Here is a 26807-nt window from a genome sequence, read left to right on the forward strand (position 1 = left end):
ACAAAGACCTTGAAGGAGGACACAAGCAGCATAGACACAGAGGACACAGAATCCATAGTGATAAATTTGACGTCTTATGATTTGATAATTGAACAAAAAGAGATTTTGGAACTGGAATTGGGATTCGTGATTTCAACATCATTAGACACGTTTTACCTCCGGATCAGTTTCTTTAAATTTTTAAGAAAATTACAACTGAAGATTTATTTTCTGGATAATCCTGCCACTGCAGATATTTCAATCTGTAAACTGGTATCACGATGGACCCCCACCAGGGCCGATGAATATGGCGATTACCACCTTTAAAGATTTAGTATTAAGAGATTTTGCTGTGGTGGAGAAAAATTTAAGGCCAATGGACTGGAACATAACTAAGGGCTCCTTTTACTAAGCTGCATTAGTGTTTTTAACCAGCTCAATGCTTAGTAAAAGGAGCCCTAAGTCAAAATATGGCTTTGAAACAACCATATGAACAAAAGTGATTATATTGAAAACTGATAAAGGGGGTGCCACCGTGATATGGGATAAGTGGAAATATGAGAAAGAGGCTGAGGCCCCATTACTGGATAATTATACAGCATGTAAGAAACTGACAGAGGACCCTACAGACTTGTTAAATCAAGAGATACGGGTATATCTGGAGAACTTCTATAAGAAGGGAATTTTAACAATTAAAGAATTCCAATTCCTGTTAGAGAAACCTCTGATAAACATTAAAATATATTTTGTACCCGAGGTGCATAAAGATCAAAGAAACCCACCAGGGAGACCTATTGTGAATACTAGACAGTCTTTGTTAGAACCGCTGTCAAAATTTTTGGACTGTTTTCTGTGTATAGAAGTGCAGAGGGTACAGTCTTATTTGACAGATACCACACATATGTTAGGGATATTGAGGGATTATGAAGGTCCAAAATCAAAAATTTTATTAGTTACACTGGATGTGGTGTCCTTATATACCAAGATACCCCAAAATGGGGCTTTACAAGTGATTGAGGAAACATTGGATAAGAGACCAAGGCCACAGTAGTTGGCAACTTGGGTGATGACAAAAAATTTTTTTATATGCAGATTGATATCAACAGATAGGGGGTATCAATGGGGACCACAATGGCCACATCTGTGGCCACTTTTTATGTGGTGAAGTTTGAAGAGACTAATCTTAAGCTCCTTAGATTACTGCAATATCATATACAGTGGAACCTTGGTTTACGAGCATAATTTGTTCAGAAGCATGCTCATAAACCAAAATACTCGTATATCAAAGCGAGTTTCCCCATAGGAAATAATAGAAACTTGTTTGATACGTTTCCACCCCCAACCCCCTCCCCAAGGCCAGCGGCGCTGCTCCCCCCCGCTCGCAAAGGCCCCCCCCCCCCCCGCGCGAACAACTTGAAACTTATCCCCCCCCCATCTGGCATCGGCACGCAGCCCACAGGATGTGCCAGTGTCGCTTGAAGAACTTTCTGCCTCTGCCGGACCTTGAGCATGCATCTGCGCATGCTCAAGGCCTTCTAATTCTCCCTCTCGCCGAGATTCTCAGAGATCTCCGAGATTCTTGGTGAGAGGGAGAATTAGAAGGCCTTGAGTATGCGCAGATGCATGCTCAAGGCCCGGCAGAGGCAGGAAGTTGGGTGATGACAAAAATTTTCTTTATATGCAGATTGATATCAACAGATAGGGGGTATCAATGGGGACCACAATGGCCACATCTGTGGCCACTTTTTATGTGGTGAAGTTTGAAGAGACTAATCTTAAGCTCCTTAGATTACTGCAATATCATATACAGTGGAACCTTGGTTTACGAGCATAATTTGTTCAGAAGCATGCTCATAAACCAAAATACTCGTATATCAAAGCGAGTTTCCCCATAGGAAATAATAGAAACTTGTTTGATACGTTCCCACCCCCAACCCCCTAACCCAGGCCAGCGGCGCCAATGGAGGCTAGGGTCATCTTCAAATTTGCCTGCCTTTGTTTCAAAACCTTAACAGGTTCATCCCCGATCTACTTGTCACACCAGCTTGTATTTCCAAGCACCACTTGTACTCGCAATACCTATCTGTTTGCCTTCCCCTCCCTGAAGGGCTGTATCTACAAGAGATTCCTCGATAGAACACTATCATTCCAAGCGGGCAAATGGAATAAATGCCTATCCACCCTCATTTCAAATATTCCCTCCTACCAATCCTTCAGGAAATCAATCAAAACCTACCTCTTTGATAAATTTCTCTAACCTCCTTCCTGCATCTCTGAAATTCTTGTGGTATCTCTGACATATTCCCGACTTTACCTAACCACTCTCGACTTCCAATGTAATTGAAATTTTTTACTAATGTACCTGACAATATCTACTGTAACATCACTGTATATATACAGTCTCTTCTTCTGTAAACTGCTCTGAACTGCTTGTGGTATTGCGGTATACAAATAAAGTTATTATTATTATTATTATTTATATCCCTCCCCTTATTTTGAGGAGACTGTGGCAGAGGTTTCTTGACAATGTCTTTTTTGTGTAGTCTGGTACAAAAGAAGAACTGGATGAATTTGTGGTCTGATTGAAATTTTGGATTTGTGGATAACATTAACTACAAGAGGATTCAGTACAACCTTAAATACAAAATTGGTTGCTAGGAATACATTACAGACAGGCAGACAGAAGAACACCTTGCCTTGGGATATAAACAGTCTAACAAAAGGCAAGGGAAGCATCTTTTCAACCAACAATTAAGTCTTTATTTAAAACAATATTGTATTAAATAAAGACTTAATCTTTGGTTGAAAAGACACCTCCCTTGCCTTTTGTTAGACTATAGGAATACATGACTTCATTTTGGGGATTTTCATCCCTAGAGATTGAAATTTAACCTCCCTATGAGTCAGTTTTTAAGGTTGAGAAGAATCTGCTCTATGGATGCTGAATATAAGATACAAACTATTCCCTAAAAAAGAAATTTGAATCAAGAGGTTATCCTAGATCGGCTGTCTGGCAGACTTTTTTGAGAGCGCGTTTTACAAATAGAGAATTGTTGCTGGCAGAAAATATTTGTCAACCAACTGAGGGGTTAACTTGTGTACTTCCCTATTCTATAGAAGAAAACCAGTTAGTTCAAATTATGGCATGTAGTACAGCTCTATCCATGTTTTCCCCAGTTCCCTATGATTGCTTATTTGAGATCAATTATAGGTGAACAATTAAGGCATCTGAAATTTGGGATAGAAAAAATAAAACTGGTTAAGGGAGGTTACAAGCATGATCGGTGTGAAGGATGTCGGTGCGATTGTACTATGAACGGTGAAGAGTGGACAGATTTTTAAACTCAGAGAATAATTTATAGCATAGCGAATACAAATTGCAATAGTATGATGATGGTTTACATATAAAATGTCTGATTTATGTGGTCTGATTTATGTTGGGCGTACTAGCCGGATGATAAAACAGACTGAATGAACATCCCCAAACAATGACACTTCCGCCTCCATGCTTCACAGTTGGTATGAGGTTCTTTTCCTGGAATGCTGTATTTGGTGTATGCCAAACATGTCCTCTTTTCTGGTGTCCAAATAATTCAATTTTAGACTCATCTGTCCATAGAACACTATTCCAGAGGTCCTGGTGTTTGTCTACATTCTCTCTGGCAAACTTCAGTCTGGCCTTGATGTTTCTCTTAGAGAGCAAAGGTTTCCCCCTTGCAAACCTCCCATGCAAGTTAAATTTGTGCAGATTCTTTCTGATTGTAGAGGCATGCGGTTTCACACCAACAATAGCAAGAGCCTGCTGTAGGTCCCGTGATGACATTTTAGGGTTTTTGAAGACTTCTTTTAGCATCTTGTGGTCTGCTCTGGGGGGTCAACTTGCTTGAACGGCCAGACCTGGGCATGTTGGCAGTTTTAAACTGCTCTGAACTGCTTGTGGTACTTGCGGTATACAAAAATAAAGTTATTATTATTATTGTTTGGAAAGTCCTCCACTTGCCTACTATTTTCAGGACCGTGGAATGGCTAATGTCAAATTCTTTCGAGATCTTTTAAAATCCCTTACCAGACTTATAAGCTGCTACATTCTTTCTGAAGGCCTCAGACAGCTCTTTTGATCTCACTTTGGTGTTCACTCTCTCCGCAGCAGTCATGAGCACACCAAACTAAATGTCTGAGGTTTAAGTAGGGCAAACCTCCTTCAAAATGCTGAGTAACAATGTTCTAATCATGTGCACCTGATGTGATACACCTATGTGTGATTTGAGCCACTTTAAGTGGGAGGATATGTAGGGGTGTCCTAATTTATTCCTCAGTTAGAATATACATTTTTGTGGATATCTTTTTTTTTCATGAGTAAATCAAGGAAAAGTTTTGTTGTTTACCTGCAATTATATCACTTTCTTTTCCAGAGATAAATAAAAAAAAGATTTGACATTGCTATGTGAACATTTTTTCACATGATTGTATATATCAATGGGAAGGATCCACAAACCTGTAAAATTAACAAATAAAAGGGTGCTATTGAGCGTCTTTCCAGGAGGTGTATGAGCCCCAAATTTTATAAAAGGCCACCAATTGGCCTGATTTAGTGTAAACAGGAGTGCAACCAGCAAATACACAGTGCAAACAGGAGTGCAACCAGGTCAAAAGCACCAAAAGTACAACAAAACCATTTTTCAAATAAGCCCTCGTTCCAACCCCCACCCCTGTCCAAGTACAAACAGACCCTCCACCCCGGAACCCCTACCAAACCCCCCCCAAACTAGTAGAGAAAGCAGCGAGACTGCTGAGCAAACTGTGTTCTTATGCTGTCCAGCCATCACCAAACAGGACACCCTGCCCCAACCAGCCCCCCACAAAATCGAACCCCATCCTACCCAACTAACAAACCACACGCACCAGTCCAGCCATACCCACCAGCCACACTCAGCCAAACATCACACCATCCATCCCGGGGGGGAAGCAGCCGAAGGCACACGGTATCATCATCTAAAATGAGTTTAAGACCAGACTTCTGGCCCTAGGGGAAAGCGTTTGAATATAGGAGTCCCAGGTCTGCAGAAAAACTTTTTTCCGCTTGAAGGATAAGCAGGCATGGCGCTGCTCCAAGAGCATCAAATTATGAAAACGATTCCTCCAAGCCCAGTAAGCAGGTGCGGTTGCTTGCATCCATACACTAAGTATGATCTTCTTTCCTATAACAGCAGCCTTCTGGATCAGCATCCGATGTCCTCGATCAGACACCCTCAAGGATTCTTAGCGATCCAAAAGCAAGCCCACCGGCGACATCGGAATAGGTTGGCCAAAAAGCCATTCCAGGAAACGGAGTATGGCCCTCCAAAAAACTTTTGGCCTGATTTTTAATACAATTAATTTGGTCATCAGGAAGATAAAATCCAATTTGTGGAGTACTGCTGCCATGGATGGGGTTGAAGGAGTTCTTCACGCTCTGGCAAAGACTAGCCTAGACGCTACAAAAATGTGGGAGGCCAACCGATGGACCAAAGGATGAACCCCAGTTGGGTGTACATGCAAAAGACAGTGTTCTGCCCGCTCAGAGTACGGCTCTCCTATAATCTGCTGCACCAAAGCATATACTGAGTTCCAAAACCCACTAATTTTTGGACAGGCCCACCAAATATGGAACATATCACCCTGTTCACCACAGTTTCACCAACAGGTTGAACCAGGTCACCAACAGTTTCGCCCAGGTTGAACCAGGCTCAGAGACATCATCAGCAACGCGGCAGAGGAACGGCCCAGGCCGCGGAGCAGCCTGTCTAGATTGCTGCCGACGCAGCCGGTTTGTTTTAAGGTATTTCTTTCTGTCTTGTGGTTCAGAGAGAGAGATTGGTCAGCAGGGGGTGGGGGGGGAGTGCTGCTGCTGCTGCTGGCGACTAGGGCTTATTTTTGGAGGCAGGGCTTATATTAAGACCTACCCCAAAAATCATGCTAGGGCTTATTTTCAGGGAAACACAGTATAAATCTTTCCTTTAAGTCTTAATAATAATATTGTAATTTATAGCTAAAGAGACATATGATCAAGAAACTGTTTTATTTTACTTTTGTGATTATGATAATCCTACCGAGGGCCTCAAAATAGTACCTGGTGGGCTGCATGTGGCCCCCAGGTTGTGAGTTTGAGACCACTGGTTTATATGAATACTTGGCCTCACATGTCCCGAAATAGGAGGTGAGGCTTAAATGGGGAATTTAAGCCTTTCACATTAGGAAACAGGCATCATAAGACAGTCATGAGTACTTAAGATAGTAACTTAAGGCCAAGCCCCCCCATACAGACAGAATCCCACTACCAAATCCACCAGCAAGAGATAACATAATCCTAAGAAACAGAGAACCCCTTCAATATCCCTAACAATCCTACCCCCAAACCCATTCCCCATCGTGACTCTACCGACTGGTCTCGGGTCTCACTACACCCATACCAGGTACAGCAGAAAATGGATGAGGCGCACAAAAGCCAACCACCATGGCCAATCAATTATGGTATGCAGTTACTAACAGAACTAAAAGAACACTTCACCAATAAAGTACCAACCAGCACTATCCCATTAGCATGTATTATTATCCAACCTTCATACAATACTGTCTGTTCAGGTGCCAGTCGTTGCAGCATTCACTACAGGAGATGATTGCTGGCGTCGCAGTTGACCCTTGCACTTGGCAACTTTGCTGTCATTTGGGCTGGTGCCATATGTTCAAAACAGTAGCGCCCATTGGCACCACTTAGCGACAGGCACCGTTCGGTGGAGAGGATCGATGCAGCAACTGCTATAAACATGCTTTATTGGCGAGGTTAGCCCAGAGCTACTCTCTCGTGCAGCCATCTTGGTTGGCTCCTTCGCCACGCCCCCCCTCTTTTGTGTTAATAAAGAAAAAAAGTCCAGATAGTAAGAACTGGCAAAATTACAGCAGTGAAAAGATGCTGCAGCTTTCTGTCCAACACAATGCTGTCTAGCATTTGGTATACATGTAGAATCATTGTCCGACACTGTAAAATCTTTGGTTCTTTATATGTATTACTTATATTTGTGTTTTTATTTTTACTTTTCTTCCTCTTTATGCTCCAAAGTTCCTATAGGTCTCTGTCCCTTCTCCAATTCTTTTCCCAATCTCTCTTTTTCTTTTAAATCTATTCTTTTATTCTCCATTTTTCAGTCCTCTTTTTAAGAACAAAACAATTACAATATTAGTTCAGCCCTAGTATCCTGCTTCCAGCAGTTGCCAAGTCAGGTCACAAGTACCTGGCAGAATCCCCAAAAGTAGCAGGAATGTATGGTACCGTGGCTTTCACTGGGTTCGCCTTAATAATGTTTTATGGACTTTAATCTCCAGGAATTTTATCCAACTCTTTATAAAACCCATCTACATTAACTGATTTTACTTTATCCTCTGGCAGCCAGTTCCAGAGCTTAACTATCTGTTTAGTAAAAACATGTTTTTTTCCTACTCGTTTTAAAGGTATTGACCATGTAACTTCATGGAATGCCCCTAGTTTATAAATTTTTGAAAGAATAGACTTAGGATTCTGTAGGCCACTATCAAATCCCCCCTTAGCCTAGGGCTATTATATGGCTCCAGAAAAAGGAGGACAAATTGAGATATTTGTGTTTAACTCCATTGAAAGTAATGGAACTAAAACCCGGATATCTAACATAGTAACATAGTAGATGACGGCAGATAAAGACCCGAATGGTCCATCTAGTCTGCCCAACCTGATTCAATTTAAATTTTTTTTTATTTTTTCTTCTTAGCTATTTCTGGGCAAGAATCCAAAGCTCTACCCAGTACTGTGCTTGGGTTCCAACTGTCAAAATCTCTGTTAAGACTTACTCCAGCCCATCTACGCCCTCCCCAGCCCATCCTCCACCAAACGGCCATACACAGACACAGACCATGCAAGTCTGCCCAGTAACTGGCCTAGTTCAATCTTTAATATTATTTTCTGATTCTAAATCTTCTGTGTTCATCCCACGCTTCTTTGAACTCAGTCACCGTTTTCCTCTCCTCTCTCTTTCTTTCTTTGTCTTTCTCTCTCTTTTTCTTTCCCTTTCTCGCTCTCTTCCTCTTTCTCTCTTTCTTTGTCTTTCTCTCTCTTTCTTTCTCTCACTCTTTCTTTCTTTGTCTTTCTCTCTCTCTCTCTTTCTAGCTCTTTTTCTTTGTCTTTCTCTCTCTTTCTTTCTCTCACTCTTTCTTTCTTTGTCTTTCTCTCTCTCTCTTAATAGCTCTCATTCTTTCTCTCACTCTCACTTTCTTTGTCTTTCTCTCTTTTTGTCTTTCTCTGTCTTTTTCTTTTTCTCTCTCATAGTAACATATAGTCGATGACGGCAGATAAAGACCCGAATGGTCCATCCAGTCTGCCCAACCTGATTCAATTTAAATTTTTTAATTTTTTCTTCTTAGCTATTTCTGGGCAAGAATCCAAAGCTTTACCCGGTACTGTGCTTGGGTTCCAACTGCCGAAATCTCTGTTAAGACTTACTCCAGCCCATCTACACCCTCCCAGCCATTGAAGCCCTCCCCTGCCCATCCTCCCCCAAATGGCCATATACAGACACAGACCGTGCAAGTCTGCCCAGTAACTGGCCTAGTTCAATATTTAATATTATTTTCTGATTCTTAATCCTCTGTGTTCATCCCACGCTTCTTTGAACTCAGTCACAGTTTTACTCTCCACCACCTCTCTCGGGAGCGCATTCCAGGCATCCACCACCCTCTCCGTAAAGTAGAATTTCCTAACATTGCCCCTGAATCCGTGCTCCTTTTTCCAAGCTGAAGAGCCCTAACCTCTTTAGCCTTTCCTCATATGAGGGTCATTGTACCTTAAGCAGCAACCACAGTTACACACAATAATTCAAGGTGAGGTCACATCATAGAGCAATACAGAGGCATTACACTTCCCCCTCCCAATTCGCAGTTTTAGGACTCGTGATTTTGATTATTCGCGATTTCCTAAAACTGGAATCACCCCCACCTCCCGCCCGCCTCCTGGACCTTCCCGGAAATTACTTGGTGGTCTAGCAGTCTTTTGGGGCAGGAGCGATCTTCCTCAAGAGACTACGGGAACTCACGGCAGCCATTTGGGATGAGTGATCTGCACAGAGATCGCTCGTGCCCCGAAAGACCGCTAGACCACCAGGTAAGGTCCAGGATGCCAGGGGGAAGGCGGGAGGGAGGCAGGAGTGGGTCAGAGCCGGCCCAAAAGTTATTCACAAATTTTCAATATTCGCAGGTCAGCTCTGCCCCTAACCCCCACAAATATTGAGGGAGGAGTGTATAATCTTTGTCTTATTTTCTATGCCTTTCTTAATAATTCTTAACATTCTATTTGCTTTTCTTTCTGGTTCTCTCTTCCATCACTCTTTGTTTTCCTTGCTTTCTTTTCCAACTTTAAGATGTTCTGCTTGGGGCAGTTTTTATTTTTTTGGCTTTATGCACATTGTTAACTCATATTAAAACACTTCTAATACAGACATGAAGAACAAGCATATGTTCATAAATAAACATTTACCCAGCTAATTATTTTTAAAAAAATTAGAAAACAATGTTTGAATTTTCATATGTGGACTTGATATACAGCTAATTAATCTTTGAAGATATAATGCTAGCTTCTCTCTAACCAGACGTTAATAAATCCACTTTATTAATTCAGAATGCCTCTCTGTGTTTTAAATTGTAAGTGGCAGACATAAGGCCCTATTCAGATCATTTGCTGTTACTTATGTATACCTAGAGGGAGTAAACCAAGCTAGGTCTTAGGAAGAAGTTCAGTCTTTAGACTGACCTGTCACCTAGGCCTCTCAGCTAAACTCAGTCCGGTCAGGGAGATCAAACTCTCATTATCGAAGAGAACAGAGGCAAGGTGCAGCAGTTCCAGTCTTAAAACAAAGATATTTCAGAGACAAGAAGAGAAACATAAGTGTAAAGTACAGTATAAAACTGCAGTTATTCTGAACATTTTCTTCTGTGTCCTGATATCCCTGATTCTTATATATCTTCCTTTTTTCTAGGGCTTTTGGGAGGCCCACAACATCCTGCTGAAGACATATGGACCTATATGTGGGTAAGAGCAAAATGCCTTTGTCATTTCCTTGTTGGGTTTCTGGTTTGGGATCATCCAATGAATTCTGCCCTCTGGTAAGAGCTGGGTCATGGGTAGGTCATAAATTTTTTTTTTAAATTTCATTTTCATTACATCGCATATCTGAAAACAGAAAAGCAAAGGTTTGGAAAACATAACAAATTCAATAAAAAGAAAAACTAAGAAGTAATTCCATCTAGCCCACATCATGAGAGGAACGTATTACTAAGTATATAAGAAAATTAAATATGAAAACTTAGGATAATTAATCCAACATCAAATAGAACAAAACTCATTATAATTTTATTTATTTATTTCATTTTCTGTCCCATCCTCCCCAAAGAGCTCAGAACAGGTTACAGGCTAACATACACAATATACAGTTAACAGGTTACAATTTGCCATAGTTACAGTACAAGTCTTTTCCAGTACAAATTTTTATCCTAACTCAACACACATTAGGGATCTCATACCAATATACATAATATACATAAAAACATGATGGCAGATAAAAGCCAAATGGCCTATCCAGTCTGCCCATCCACAGAAACCATTATCTCTTCCTCTCTCTAAGAGATCCCATGTGCCTATCCCAGGCTTTCTTGGATTCAGACACAGCTTACAGGTATCAGTCTGATTTTTCATTGGGCTATGGATTTGATTAGACTCAGGTCTTTCACTTCTTGGGTTGGCAGAGGGAGTGAGTCACTATGAAGGTTTCAGGGTCTGGAAGGAGCCCTGGTGCATGTCCCACCATGCTAAAGTAAACTGCTTATTGTAAATGAAGATTCTTGATTCCAGTTTCCAGGGTTTCTAGCTCTTACTGTTCTTTTACTGGTGAGGCAGACACCAATGCTGCAGGGTCTTGAGCCTTTGTGAATGATCAAGGCCCCACACCAGCCTAGCACATAGCACTGGCATCAGCCTCAGCCAGCAAAACAGTAAAATTCTCCTCTAAACAAATCATTTCTTCTTAGCTTTAATAAATTGTTCTAATGGTAGTGGATCCCAAAAAAACAAAATCCTTATTTTGAAACATTTACAGGGAAATTTCAAAAAATGTGACTCCCCCGAGCCACAACTCTAGTCTTCAATGCCAAAAAGGCTTTGTGTCTGAGTTGTGTTGTTCTGACCACATCTGGAAATATCAGAGAATTAGCTCCACAAGAAAACTACATCTTTCTTAAAGTATGTCTTCATAATTAATGATTTATTACCTTTGTCAAGCAAACAACTAGTAGAGTGGAATGAGTCTGTATCATGTCTTGAGAGTCTTCAAGAAATGCAGTAAGATCAAATTCAGGTGATACCAATTGATCCACCCCTTATTCAGAAGGGATCTTTTTCTTACCAGGCAAATAATAACAATTAGAGATATGTCAACATTTTATGATCCTAAGACTTTGAGATATTTCCTTAATAAAATCTCAGGTGATAAAATATAAATCATTGGAAAATTAATAAAACAAAGGTTTCTAGCTCTTCTGGTGTTTTCCATCATTTCTTATTTCACATGTAAACTTCTTTGACTGCTGAAGCAGAAACTGCCTTGAGGGCCGAAACCTGAGTTTCCGCTGTTGACAAATTTTTATCAAGAATCTGGACATTTGAGTCCACATTGACCAATTTATCAACAACCTCTTGAGAAAATGTCTGACTCTGAGAGATTGTAACAGATCTCTTACAAATCTTGTAAAGTAATTTCCTATGGGACTCCAGATGTACCAGTCGAAATCGGGGCTTCAACTTGTATTCCTTTAGGACTTATTACTTGAGGCATTTTCAAAAAGGAGACTTTAGGAATCAATTGAAGTTCTGGTGAGTGAATTAGAAGACTTGAGACCTATAACTAAAAGAACCATTCCCACTCAGAGCAGTAGAGGAGTTCAGTACTGGTCGCCGTACCTTAAGAAAGATATGGCGATACTCGAGAGGGTCCAGAGGAGAACAACAAGGATGATAAAGGGCATGGAGAACCTTTCATATGCTGAAAGGTTGGACAAGCTGGGGCTCTTTACCTTGGAAAAGCGGAGACTTAGAGATGATATGATAGAGACTTATAAAATCATGAAAGGCATAAAGAAGGTGGAGAGGGACAGATTCTTCAGACTAGCGGGGACAACAATAACAAGAGGTCATTCAGAAAAACTGAGAGGAGACAGATTCAAAACGAATGCAAGGAAGTTCTTCTTCACTCAGAGGGTGGTGGACATCTGGAACGCGCTTCCAGGAGAGGTGATAGGACAGAGTACAATATTGGGGTTCAAAAAGGGACTGGATGACTTCCTGGAAGAGAAGGGGATTGCAGGGTACAGATAGAGGGTTACTTTACAGGATATTAAAAGAATAGGGTATGAACGTTTTAGGTTAGGAGCACTTACAGGTCATGGACCTGGGGGGCCGCCGCGGGAGCGGACTGCCGGGCGTGATGGACCCTGGTCTGACCCGGCAGGGGCAATGCTTATGCTCTTAATAGGGAGGGCTAAGTGATAATCCTAAGGAAGACACAGGCTGAGAGTCTTGCATAGAAGTCATGCTGGAAACAGATAAGTGATGATCCATTCGAACAGATACTACCGGGGTGGACACTTTAATTTTAGCTTTACATGTCCCCATAGAAAAATAAATCAATACCTTAGAACAAAACGTTTCCTCGTTGCCTCGTTGCTCCTAATAGCTCTAAAGGGGCCAGATATGCCCGTGGCCGCACGCCTACGGCCATGCACAGCACCTGCATCAGCCTTTTCAAGGAAAGACTGAGGACTTCAATAATGTCAGAGATGGCATCCTCCTATATGCCAGAAAGGAATAGGTACAGGACCTCCAACAGCGACTCAAAGCCTGGTGCTGAGATGATACAATCAGGGGTATTGACTTACAGGTAGGTCATAGATTATAAGGACGGTTCCCACAGTTACATTACATTACTTATATTCTGTTCGATACAGATTACATAATGAAAAAACTGGGGATAGCCCAGAGAAGTATAATAATAGCTTTTGCATGTTAACAAAAATAGTATCTTAACTAAGATGTTGTCTAAATAACAGGTTTTTAATTATTTCTTAAATGGTATATAGGCATTCAGATATCTGAGATCTTTTGGTAAATGATTCCATGTTATTGCAATCATATAAGTGAGAGTTGATTTAAAGATTTTCAAATATTTATTCCCCTTGGATGACAGGAAATGTAATTTCAAATGATCTCTCAATTATGTTAATATTTCAAAAGTAGGAAAAATACAAATGCAGGCATATATTAGGGCAAAACCATGTAAGATTTTAAATGTCGTCAGGCGAATGAATATGTACAGAATACCTGCACTTTCAGGGGAGTAAGCATAAACTTACGTGCACAAGTTGAAGCAAAGCTAATAACTGCTATTATGCATGGGTACACGTAAATGCGGTGGGGCCTTTACCACGGTGGAGCTTGGGATGCTGCCAAAACCTAACCATGCGTAATCAAGTTGCTATTGTAGTCCACAAAGGCTTCCATATTCTTTGGAAGTTACATACAATCAGGCCCGGAATCTGTATAGGATGCCTGTCCTATACAGAATCGGGCCTACACCCACCCAAAGTTAACCCGATTCTGTAACTGACGTCCATGTTGCAGACGCAGGTTACAGAATCGGGTTTAAAATGCCACAATCCCCTCCCCGGACCCCCCCAACGGCCCTCCCCCCGAAGATCGCCAGCAGGAGGGTGCCCAACCCCTCCTGCCGACAAAACCTGTGATCGCCGTCAGGAACGTGCTCAACCCTTCCTGCCAACAGAACCCGCCCCCCCCCCCGGTAGATCGCTGTCAGGAGGGTGCCTAACTCATCCTGCCGGACCCCTCAACGGCCCCCCCTAAGATCACCGGCAGGAGGGTACCCATCCCCTCCTGCCGGACCCCCCAATGGCCCTCCTCCGAAGATCGGCAGCAGGAGAGTGCCCAACTCCTCCTGTCAGACCCCCCCCAACTGCACCCTCTAAGATTGACGGCAGGAGGGTACCCAACCCTTCCTGCTGGACCACCCCCCCAATGAAAGCCCCCACCCTGGAACCCCCTCCTTGGGCTTACCTCCAATTTGGCCGGACAGCAACTCGCACCATCCAGCCAGCAGGCCCGCCTCTGTCCAAATGAGGTGGGGCCTGCCCCTCCACTGCCCAACCCGCGGCCGCTATACTAATTGTGGCAGGGAGATTCTTGCCGCGATTAGGTGTAGCGGCTGCGTCTACTTACCATGTAGGCCAGCATTTTGCTAGCCTACATTGTAAGTGTCTCCCACTCTGCTAAGGAGACCTGTAGAGCCGCCTAGGTTAGCTTAAGGCTACTGCCTAGCCTTAGGTGAGCTTAGGCAGCTTGCGGGCCTCTCTAGGCTCCCTGGAGAGTATTTTTTTTTTTTTTAGAAAAAGTGCCTCCTGATTGGCTGATTAGACATATATAGGACGCCTACAGCTGCCTACAATCGGGAGCACTTTGCAGAATCGGGGCCTCAGAGCTTATTTTGATTTTTCAGTGTTTAAATTGTTGGTACTATCCTTGGTACTAAGCCATTTGGACTACTGCAACATTGCTTACTTAGATGGTATTAAGAAAAAGCTTTCCAAACTGAGAATCATTCAAAACACTGCTGTCAGACTTATTTTTGGTTTGAAAAGGTTTGATCATGCCTCTCATTTCTACCGAGAGCTATATTGGCTGCCTGTTGAAGTGCGGGTCATTTTCAAATTAGGCTGTATCTATTACAGAGTGGTAGCTGGTGAAGTTCCTTTTTACATGATTTATTGATTGATTTTGCTTCTCCATTCAAAAATATTCTTGAAGCTTTAAAGCCCTGCTGACTTTCCCCAACAGTGAAAGGTTGTAAACTTAAGAGATACCATGATCGCATGCTTTCATACCAGGCTGCAATTTGGGCTAAGGATTTCAAATCTTTGCTATTCTCTTCAGTTTCTTATTTCCGTTTTAGGAAACAGTTGAAAACCTGTTTATTTTCAAAATTCTTGGGATCTTAGTTTCTTATGACTCGCATTGGCTTCCAATAGAAGTGAGAGTGAACTTCAAATTCTACTGCTTACTTTACAAGGCTTTCAACGGAGAAAGCCCAACCTACTGGAATAACAGACTCAATCATTCCTCCTCAATCAGACACAGAAGAACCCATTCGCTATTCTATTACCCACCATCCAAAAATGTCAAACGAAAAAAACTCTATGACAACTCAATAGCCTCCAAAGCAGCTAATTGGACAAACAACTCATCACTCTGTTATCTTCATCCACAGATTACAAGACCTTCAAGAAAGAAATTAAAACCATACTCTTCAAAAAACACAAAAATCCCAACCCAACATCCAACACTCTATAAACCCTTAGTACTCTCTAATTTTTCTAGTTACCAAACATTATCTAAAACCCATAATTCTCCCTTAAAATTTTATCTTACTTCAAGTTGAAATGTAATTCTTGTTTTAGTTTGGATGTAATCCGCCTTGAACCGCAAGGTAATGGCGGAATAGAAATCACTAATGTAATGTAATGTAATCATTTGTTTTGTATTCTTAGTTTAATCTTTTGTAAACCGCATAGAACTTAAAGGTAATGCGGTCTAGAAATAGAAGACTGAGAGGGGACATGATCGAAACATTCAAGATATGAAGGGAATTGTCTTTAGAACCTGTTTTACAAAGCCGCGCTACAACAGCCCCTCAACCCTTTAAATCTCTATGGGCTTCGGGGCCGTTACCGTGCGGCTTTGTAAAACAGGCCTTTAGTAGAGACAGAGAGATTGTTTACCCTCTCCAAGGTGAAGAGAACGAGAGGACACTCGCTAAAGTTAGAAGGGAAAAGATTCCGTACAAACGTAAGGAAGTTCTTCTTCACCCAGAGAGTGGTAGACATCTGGAATGCTCTTCCAGAGGCTGTTAATAATAATAATAATAATAATAACTTTATTCTTGTATCCCGCAATACCATGGAAGTTCAATGCGGTTAACAATAGAAGAGACTGTACATTTACAGCGATGATACATATTACAGTGTTATTACATTTACAAAGATGTTACATAAATAGCAGTAATAAAAAGGCATATACTAAAGAAGAGACTGTACGTATACAGCGATGTTCCATGTTAAAGCGGTGGTACATTTACAGTGATGTTAAATATGAGGCTATGAAAAGGCAGGGCAATTAGATAAAACAGAGCTTGAGAAAGAGAGGCCATAGTGGCTTGGGAGGGGGGCGTAGTCAGAGGGAATGGAGGCATGTCGAGGTCAGGAGGGTGCAGGGAAGGGGGGAAGGCAGCGTTAGCGGAATTTGTCGAAGAGGTAGGTTTTTAGTGACTTCCTGAACAGGTGGTAGGGTGGAGAGTTGGAGATGAGGGCGGTAAGGCAATTGTTCCATTTGCCCGCTTGGAATGCTAGGGTTCTATCAGTGAATCTCTTGTAGAGGCAGCCTTTTAGGAAGGGAAAGGTGAATAGGTGGGCGTTTCGTGTGCGAGAGGGGCCTGCTATTTCAAGGTGCTCAGACAAGTAGATTGGGGAAGATCCTGTTAGAGTTTTGAAACAGAGGCAGGCGAACTTAAAGATGATCCTTGCCTCAACTGGAAGCCAATGGAGTTTGGTGTAGTAGGGGCTAACATGGTCGTATTTTTTGAGATCATAGATGAGGCGGACGGCCGCATTTTGGACTGTTCTATAGGGGAAAGCTGGGCTTCAGGGATTCAAGACAAGGTTGGATAAGTTCCTGCTGGAACAGAACATACGCAAGTGAGGCTAGACTCAAATAGGGCACTCATCTTTGGCCTAAGGCCTGCCGCTTGAGCGGCACGATGGACCATTGGTCTGACCCAGCAGCGGTAAATCTTATGTTACAGAATACTGTAAATTATGTGTGCCCATGGTGCATTAGCGAACCTGCAATTATGCCAGGTCTATGGCTGGTATAACTCCTGGCATGCAAATGTAAAGCTGGGTCATGGTTATATTCTGTAATGGCACTGGGGTGGCTCAATTGAGGTCCCTGATCAGTTTCATCTGTATCTTGGTTCTTTTCTGTTCAGTTCTGATGCTTCTCGGTGTAGCCTTGTGCTGCCCTTGGTCTGGGGTCCCAGGGTAGTTCTTCAACATATGTTCTGCACTTTATCCCTGCCCTGGCTTTTTAACTGATATAGAAGCCCGTTTCCTCAAGGGAGACTTTATGCCAGGCTTATGTTCTGATTCATGTTGAAATCTTTACAGCAAATCATCTTATAATAGTTAATTCATGACTGGCTGGGTTCTTGGCTGACTCTCGTTGTGGAGTGAGAAGCCTGGCACACAATATGCTGTGTGGGCACTTTACATCGTAGTAAAGTTTGAAATGACAAAACTCAATAATAAATCATGGTTTTCTCTACCTCTTTGTCCTCTCCCTTTTCTTTAGCAATCCACCTTATTGTATGTTATTGGAAAGACAATTCCAAACTCAATATGTTGGAATGGTGGAGTCATCTATGCACCATTAGCAAATATGAGGAAACTGCTGCCTTTAAATAACACAGTAGCTCTAACTTTTGATAAATTTGGGCACCCACTGGATTTATTTTGTGCAGTAATTTTACCATATAGCGATTCACGGCTGTTTCAACTTGCATCTCTGTTGCTGCTTACTTCTTGTTCATTGTCCTTGTATGTTATTATTTGGAAAAGCAAAATAAAAGCTTTTTGGGGAGCCTTTCCTCTTGGAAGATGGGCCTGGTAAACTGGTTTTAGTTAGTATTCAGTGTGTATTTCACATTCATGGCACATCTTTAGCTTCTAACCGTAGGTGTAGTTTACGGTGTGCATGGGAGTTGGTACCAGCACACTCTGTACCAATATTGCAGGTACTAAAAGCTAATTTGTCCCCTGACCCTCCGTTGTTGTTATGAATTCCTTACCCATTCTTCAGGGGCATTCTTCTGGCTCCTTTTGGTCAGAAAAGAAGGGAAGTAGGGTTCCCATGGTTCCTCCAGGTTGAGGAGCGAGGTTCCCCTTTTCACAGCACTTATGGCTGCCTTCTATAAATCGCCCTCTTAGTGTGGCTACTTTGATCAAATAATTATCAATAATCATCAATATATATATACACGAACAGTAAATTCCTAAAGCAGCTCATTCCTAATACAGGGTGCCCACAAAAACACTCTTTGATTTTAAATGGTTACAAAATCAAAACTTATTGGAATATGTTTATAAAAACATAGTAACATAGTAGATGACGGCAGATAAAGACCCGAATAGTCCATCCAGTCTGCCCAACCTGATTCAATTTAAATTTTTTTTCTTCTTAGCTATTTCTGGGCAAGAATCCAAAGCTTTACCCGGTACTGTGCTTGGGTTCCAACTGCCAAAATCTCTGTTAAGACTTACTCCAACCCATCTACACCCTCCCAGCCATTGAAGCTCTCCCCTGCCCATCCTCCACCAAACGGCCATACACAGACACAGACCGTGCAAGTCTGCCCAGTAACTGGCCTAGTTCAATCTTTAATATTATTTTCTGATTCAAAATCTTCTGTGTTCATCCCACGCTTCTTTGAACTCAGTCACAGTTTTACTCTCCACCACCTCTCTCGGGAGCGCATTCCAGGCATCCACCACCCTCTCCGTAAAGTAGAACTTCCTAACATTGTCCCTGAATCTACCACCCCTCAACCTCAAATTATGTCCTCTGGTTTTACCATTTTCCTTTCTCTGGAAAATAAATAAGATGACAGCAAATACAAGTCCCAGAAAGCACGGTCAGCAAGATCTTACACAATCGCTTGCACTTTCACCCTTATAAGCTGCAAATTGGTGCAGAAATTACAACCTTCAGACAAATGCAATGCGACAAAATGTCCAGGTGTTCCTCAAGTAGCCCCCCCGAGATCACCAGACATTACTATTTTGTGACTTTTTCCTTTGGGGGTACGTACTGCTTTATAAATATGAGTGTTGTGGCGGCGTTTTGATTTGGCTCACATTTAAAAGCAGACGGGTTAAGCAAGATTAACATGATGACCGAAAATATATCCCCGTCGTTGAAGAAGTAATTGAAACGCGTTGGGAGGGGTGTATGTTACGGGAAAAGCTAAGTTAAATTTAAGTTTAAATTTAAAATAATAAATGAGTAAGAATAAAGATAAAAAAGTAAATATAGAGGACCTATGAGGATTGGTGCTGTCGGTGAGTTAAGCGACTCACTTAATAATCTGAGGATCCTGAAATGAACTAAGAATGTGACGTATTATGAATATGAACTGCTTTAGGAATTGACTGTTCATGCTATCCTGAGAAGCGCACACAGCTAGCCAGTACTTGGACACCAACAATTGGCAACAATTAGGATTTGTGCATGCAACCTTCCATGCTCTATTTTATAAAGATCCATGTGCAAATCTTATACCCTCCCTTTTACAAATGCATAGCGCAGGTTTTAGCGGTGGCAGCAGCAGCAACTGCTCTGATACTCATAGAAATTCTATGCGTGTCGGAGCAGTTAATAATAATAATTTATTTCTTATATACCGCTATACCAGAAGTTCAAAGCGGTTTACAACAGAAGTACATACAGACAGAGTTTGAGATACAAGATAAAAATAATCAATCTGAAATACAATAACAGTTAAAAGAGTACATCAGTTAAATCTAAATTCTAAAAGTTAGAGTAATTAAGATGTGGGCAGCTGTTGGGAATTAATAATGAAATAGGTAGAGCATGATTTGAGATTTAGAAATTGTCAAACAGACGTGTCTTCAGTAATTTTCTACGCGTATAGTCTTTTTGAGTGGGGTTTAAAATCCACCAAGGGTCTATAACAGGGGTAGGGAACTCCGGTCCTCGAGAGCCGCATTCCACCACTGCTGGTGCTAAAACCCACGCTATGCGTTTGTAAAAGAGGGGGGATAGTGCATAACTGAAAGGGGGTGTGGCCACGGGAGGGTCCGAGGCGTTCACTAAAGATGTGTGCAGTAACATTTTGGTTCATTCTTTAATCATCTCAAAATTAGACTATTGTAATTCCCTCTTAATTGACATAACCCAGAAAGAAAAAAAGACGGCTTCAAATGATCCAAAACACAGCAATTAAATTAATTTACAAAGCAAAAAAATACGATCACGTGACCCCGTTATTTATCAAATCTCATTGGCTTCCCATCTCTCACTGAATCACTTTCAAAATTTTATTTCTGGTTTACAAAACACTAATTTCCAACGAACCTTTATTTATATCAAAAATGATTATTCCATATAACTCTGCACGCACTCTAAGATCATCCTCATCGAATTTACTTTCAATCCCCTCACTGAAAATTATCGGCACCAGACGGAATGATATTTTCTCCGTTATGGCCCCTACATTGTGGAACTCCCTTCCAAATTTTATTAAAAGCGAAAAAGATCTAGTCTCTTTTAAGAAAATTTTAAAAACATATCTATTTCAAGACGCATTTGATATATGATACGATATACTCAAATTTGATTCACGATACGATATACTCAAAATTCTTACATTTTACTATAATTAACAAAATTTTCCTTACCCCTTTATTTCCTATTGTTTTTTCCCTTCTATGTAATTTCTAACAAACAACAAAATTGTAACTTTCCCCTTTCTCCCTACTCATTCATGTCTGTCTAAAAATTGTCTGTCTAATGTCTGACTTATTTAAATTTTATGTAATACCAACATCTGATGGTTTTTAAATTGTACATCGCTTAGATATTGTAATAAGCGATTTATCAAATGTGATTAAACTTGAACTTAATACTAAATACCAGTAATGCTGTGCACATCCTGGTACCTAACCAATGTGCCAGGATTTATACCAGGTTTCAATTAGTGAAAATCTTTGTTTCAAGTTTATTAATATTTGATATCTTGCTTATCAAATTTCTAAGTGGCGTACAAAGGTAAAATGATTAAAATGTAGGGGAAATATATACACATCTCATAAACAGACATATATCCTATATAATAAAACCCTAGCCGCGCATGCGCACTCCTACCTGCATGTTCCATTCTCCCTGATCTGTGAGGTGTATGTCTGTGGCGGCAGGAGTGCGCATGCGCGAGTCTCCAGCCTTCCAGCACCTATCTACACTCGCGGCAGGACTGGCCGCCAGTGATGGACTCCCTGCTCTCTCGCAGCAAAAAAACAGTAAGTTTTTTTGCGGTCTCCCATCCCTTCCTGACATCTGACCGGCCCCCACTTCCCTTCCCGCGGTCCAGACTCCAAACCTGTCTGCAGCACTTTACACCCGCTGCTTTGGGGCCTTCTACTGCCCTGATTTGCTCTGCCGCGTCTCTGCCAGAGTAAATCAGGGCAGTGGAAGGCCCCAAAGCAGCATGTGTAGAGTGTTGCAGACGCTGCTAGAGTCGGCAGGTTTGTCAGGACCGCGGGAAGGGAAGGGGGGCAAGGGACTAAGGGAGCTGGCTCCAATGTGTGACAGAAGAGACTCAGAGTATGAAAGTGAGAGAGCCTTCAAATAAGTGTTACATACGCCTAATGAGTGAGACTTGGCCTCTCTAGGTTTGTTCAGATTCAGTACAGCAGTAACTCCCTTTTTTGATAATAAAAGATGTGACTCTTTAAAAGATTAAAACTATTTTTTCGGTGACAGCCCCTCAGTCCTGGAATGATCTCCCAATATATATAAGAGAAGAAAAGAACCTCGAAAAATTTAAGATTAAGCTCAAAAGTTTCCTTTTTAACGATGCTTTTAGTGAATAATGATCTTTTATTATTTTTATCTATCTTTTTTATTGTCTTTTTCCCCCCCCCCTATGTTTTTACCTTTGTATTTTGAATTTAACATAATAAGGGGACATTGACAGAGAAAATCGATTTACGAGTAGTATCATAAACAATTTGTCATAATGAAGGAATAACTAAAAGGTTTTGATTGTTTGATCGCAATGTACTATTGAAAAGTTGCTTCTACTTAGTCCAAGTTTCCAAGTTTATTAAATAATTTGATTAATCGCCTATTCTACATTCAAGGCGATGTACAAGATAATACTAATAATTATAAACATAGGTAAAATATTATATAAATGGACGATATTACAAAAAACAAACACAATTCAAAAATTAAGTTGTTACTTATTATATCGAAACAAATTGTTTATGATACTACTCGTAAATCGATTTTCTCTGTCAATGTCCCCTTATTATGGAACTCTCCGCCATCACATCTTCAGGAGGAATCTTCTCTGGATCGATTTAAATCTAACCTAATAACGTTTTATAAAAAAAGGGAGTTACTGCTGTACTGAATCTGAACAAACCTAGAGAGGCCAAGTCTCACTCATTAGGCGTATGTGACACTTATTTGAAGGCGCTTTCACTTTCATACTCTGAGTCTCTTCTGTCACACATTGGAGCCTTACTGCTAGTTTATTGATCCTGATCATTGCTTTCATGAGCAGCTAAGCCTAAGAGAAGAAAAAAAATGCAGAGGCCCGGCCAGTGGGAAGGTGTCCGACACACCATCCTGTTTAGAGCCACCCCTGAAACCTATGCATATACCTTTAACTCTGATCCTTGTACTTTGTAACTGTTTAGTGGAGGAGGTACATGCAAATCTCTATCATGAACATTCATTATGGATAACCAGCTCCTGATTGGTAAGGCCCGACTTTAGTACAGGAAGAGGCGGTCGGAGCATACAGCCCTTGATTTCCTTCACTCGCCAGCGCTCCGGCTGCCCTCTCCTGCCCGGTCATTCGCGGTTGAAAAATACTGTGAATGACCGGGACAGGGACCGTGAACTTGCAGGGGAGCACTGTATATAATTTTTTATTAATTTTTGGGAAAATACATACAACACAACAAAAGCAAACATTTGGAACATAGCAGAACCAGTAAGGTCTTCCGTGTTATTCCTTCACGAAGACCTACAGGATCCAAACCCCTCACCAAAGAACCCCCACTGCCGAATGAAAAAATCTTTTTTATTTATTTTGTTTGCACCACAGCGCAGGCGTGGGTTTGGAAAGGGCAAAAGGGGTGGGATAGGTGAAAAGACTACAGAATAAACCTGCCAGGCCATCTGATACCCCCCCTCCCCCAACCATCCAATTGGGCTTGAAAATCAAATCGAAAAATTTTCTCCTGAATCAGGCAACACTACTGTATACTGGAAGGGACATTTTCAGTCTAATAGCTAAACCTATGAAAAGCAATTTTTCTCTGAAGTGCCTTAGGATTGTCATAGGATTAGTGCTTCTTGGTATCTCTGGAAATTCCTACTCTACTGAGCAGCAGCCAGGGTGCTTCCCCACCCCTAAAGGGTCACCTAGCTTCAGCATCCGCAAGAAACCTCTCTGAGTTGTTAAAGGGGCTGCTCCAGAGAGCCAAATGTGGGTGGTGGTTGTGACAAATCAATTTACCAACATCTAATAACTAAGCAAAGCCACAGTGACCTTATGCTTATTTAAAATGAGCAAATAATGTTTAATTTTTCTTTCTATCTTCTGTATGTCCAAAGGAGAGCAACGAAACTGGTAAGAGGGCTGGAACACTGCCCATATGCCGAGAGGTTGGATAGGCTGGGGCTCTTCTCTCTGGAAAAAAGGAGGCTCAGGGGTGATATGATAGAGACCTTCAAGATCATGAGGGGCATAGAGAGGGTGGATAGGGACAGATTCTTCAGGCTGAAGGGGACAACAGGTACGAGGGGGCATTCGGAGAAACTGAAGGGAGATAGGTTCAAAACGAATGCAAGGAAGTTTTTTTTCACCCAAAGGGTCGTGGACACTTGGAATGCGCTACCGGAGGACGTGATTGGGCAGAGTACGATACAAGGATTCAAACAGAGACTGGACGGATTCCTGAGGGATAAAGGGATCGTGGGATACTGAGAAAGCTAACCAGAAAATAAGTATAGAAACCCGACCAGGTCGTGCATGTGCAAGACCGGAGGGCTAGGACTTTGATGGGAAGATAGGACTCAATAGGAAACCAAGGTGGCATGGGGGCCCCTTCTGGTGATTTGGACAGGTCGTGACCTGTTTGGGCCGCCGCGGGAGCGGACTGCTGGGCAGGATGGACCTATGGTCTGACCCGGCGGAGGCACTGCTTATGTTCTTATGTTCTTATGTATGTTTGGTCATGCTAAGAATGATTAGTACAAAATTCAGATCCTCTCTCCCCTTTTTGTTGGTGGGGGTTGGCTAAGGAATTTCTCCTACAGTGGGCAGTTTTCAAATTGTCCTTCCCAAATGCAGCTAAAACTATACATCATGAATATAGAAAATGTTCAGCATATGCTGACTATCCTGTATACTCGAATAGAAACCGAGATTTTTGGGCCAAAAAATGACTCTCCCTCAAAGAACTTAAATCAAACTAGGGACCTATAGCAACAGGAAGCCACGGTGAGGACCAGCTCCTCTTGGTAAGGAAGAAGGCCTGTGAAGATAGGAAAGAAAGGTGAGGAGAGAGAATGTCTTTGGAGGGGGTGGAAGAAGGAATGAGGCCTTCAAAAATGTTTTGACTTCACTAGCTCTTGTGAGCCAATTTACCTTGCTCAGTCTAGAACTTTTTCTTTTCCACTGAACAATTAAAATATGAAAGGAATTCCTCAGGCTGATATTAGACCAGTGTCTCTCAAACTTTCCCGAGCCGAGGCACACTAAAGGTAGTGGCCACGGCTTGAAGCACCCAGAAGTGCGCGGATGCAAATGCGTGACATCATCATGTCGACGTCCACGCCTGTGCAGAGGCTCTCCAGATGGGCTCTGAGACGCCAGAAGGGGGCGCCAGCAGGGAAGAGGGCCAGAGAGAAGGAGAGGCACTGGCGTGAGCTGATTGCCTACAGCAGTGTTTCTCAACTACTTCAAGCTAAGTACCTCGTAAGTATGACACATATCAACTGAGTACCCCAACCACAGACCTCCCTAGGCCCACCCAAGCTCTACCCCAGATCCCATCTCCTTTACTAAATTGTAATGCAATATTTTCCATTCATTTTTCATATACACAGCAGATATAAATGCTCAAAACTGACACATTTCAATCACTATATTGAAAATAAAATCATTTTACCTACTGGCGATCCTCTGCAGGCTGCTGTAATTAGCTTTAAAAGGTGAGACCGGGAGGCCAGGAGGGAAGCTGGAGGATGCTAGAGAGAAGGGGGAAACATTCAGGCTTTCGGCAAATCCGGCAGCGCTGGCACTGTACCGCGTAGGCAAGTCAGCTGGCAGCCATGTCTCTTCTTCTTCAGTGTGCCGCGGCACACAGTTTGAGATACACTGTATTAGACAATCTCTGTATGTTATTCATGACTAATATTTTGTTTTGAAAGATGTTTAGTTTATACCGGATCTTCTTAGTAAGAATCTTAATGGTTTAAATGTCATTGCTACAATGTCCTCTGATGTAATCTGTTCCCCTGAAAGCCACTCTCCTGAGCCTTAACCTTTTCGACACTGATTGCAAATGATTAGTCAGATTGAGGCTGGAATAGGATTGTTTGCTAATTCTTGACAGTGCTTAAGGACCTGGAAACAAAAGAAAAGAGCCTTCGTCGCATCTCTAGGAAGTAAATCTTTTGACGGGCCCAGTAAATGGCGGCCTATGATCATCACTGATCCCAGATGTGGTAGTTAGACAGTGCGAATGAGAGATCTCAAGTGATGGTCTGGATTTTGTGAAACCATCAAATGTTTCGCTTGAAGATATGTTGAGCTTTTTTTGGGGGGGTTTTCTTTGTCATGCGGTTATGCAGAAATCCATAGAAACAGTTCCTCATAGTCTGAACAAATTAATGACGTGTGACCCCCCCTCCTATCATTCCCCAACCCTGAATCATCCAATCTGGGTCTAGTGCCCTGGCTCAGACTGCTGTAAGGGGCACACTGACGTGGATGTTTTGAATTCAGGACTAGTTGAGCTTGGGTGCCACTGAAGAAGAGAGAAGGAAGCCAACTGCCACTATTGTGTATCTTACAAGAGGCGCTCTTTCGTTCCTTGAGCCTAGAACCATCTGATCAAAGCACTATCCAGGGAGGAGGCTGGTGAAGATGGTGGTCAATGTAAAAGGAAAAAAACAGCTAACTTAGGGATGACATGGAGGCATCTAGTGACAAGACTTTAGGAGCAATTCTGTATGTGGATACTACCATTTAGCACCCGGATGCCACACAGTGAGAATCTAGAGAATGAAAGGGGGAAAAAATTTATCCCCGTCTCTGCCCCATCCCCGCGAGCTCAGTCCCCATCCCAGTGAGCTCAAGTCCCCGTCCCAGTGAGCTCAGTCCCCATCCCCGCCCTGCAAACTGTCAGATCCCACCCACACAAGCCTCGAATAGTTATGATTTTATACTGAACCTATTTTATTAAAGTACTAGTCTTTAAGCCCGTTACATTAACGGGTGCTAGAATAGATGTGTCTGTCTGTCTGTGTTTCTTTATCTCTCTCTCCTTGGCCGCTGTCTGTGTCCTTCTGTCTTCCCCCCCACCCCCCCGAGCAAAGCTATCTGCCCCCAGCACACACCTCCCACCAAAGCAGCCCCCTTTCCCTCTCCCTAACTGTCTCTCCATGGCCCTCTTCTGTCTTCCCCCCCCCCCCGAGCAAAGCTGTCTGTCCCCAGCACACCTCCCCCCCAAAGCAGCCCCCTTTCCCTCTTCCTATCTCTCCATGGCCCCTTCTGTCTCCCCCAGCACACCCCTTCCCCCAAAGCAGCCCCCTTTCCCTCTCCATGGCCCCTTCTGTC

The 26807-nt window shown here is 42.2% G+C and overlaps 1 protein-coding gene and 1 long non-coding RNA gene across 2 annotated transcripts in view; one reads left to right on the forward strand and one right to left on the reverse strand.

The window, feature by feature from the left end:
• Positions 1-26807, forward strand: part of TBXAS1 (thromboxane A synthase 1) — a 186321-nt gene that overhangs the window by 55999 nt on the left and 103515 nt on the right. Inside the window, exon 4 of the mRNA XM_033952350.1 lies at positions 10014-10066. Coding sequence (XP_033808241.1) covers positions 10014-10066 — 53 coding nt within the window. The remainder of the gene's footprint in view (positions 1-10013; positions 10067-26807) is intronic.
• LOC117363865 overlaps positions 9494-26807 on the reverse strand; it is a 113371-nt gene continuing 96057 nt past the window's right edge. The window contains exon 3 of the long non-coding RNA XR_004540141.1: positions 9494-10207. This is a non-coding gene — a long non-coding RNA (uncharacterized LOC117363865). The remainder of the gene's footprint in view (positions 10208-26807) is intronic.

The sequence above is a fragment of the Geotrypetes seraphini genome, chromosome 7 (genome assembly GCF_902459505.1).
Source record: "Geotrypetes seraphini chromosome 7, aGeoSer1.1, whole genome shotgun sequence".
NCBI lineage: Eukaryota > Metazoa > Chordata > Amphibia > Gymnophiona > Dermophiidae > Geotrypetes > Geotrypetes seraphini.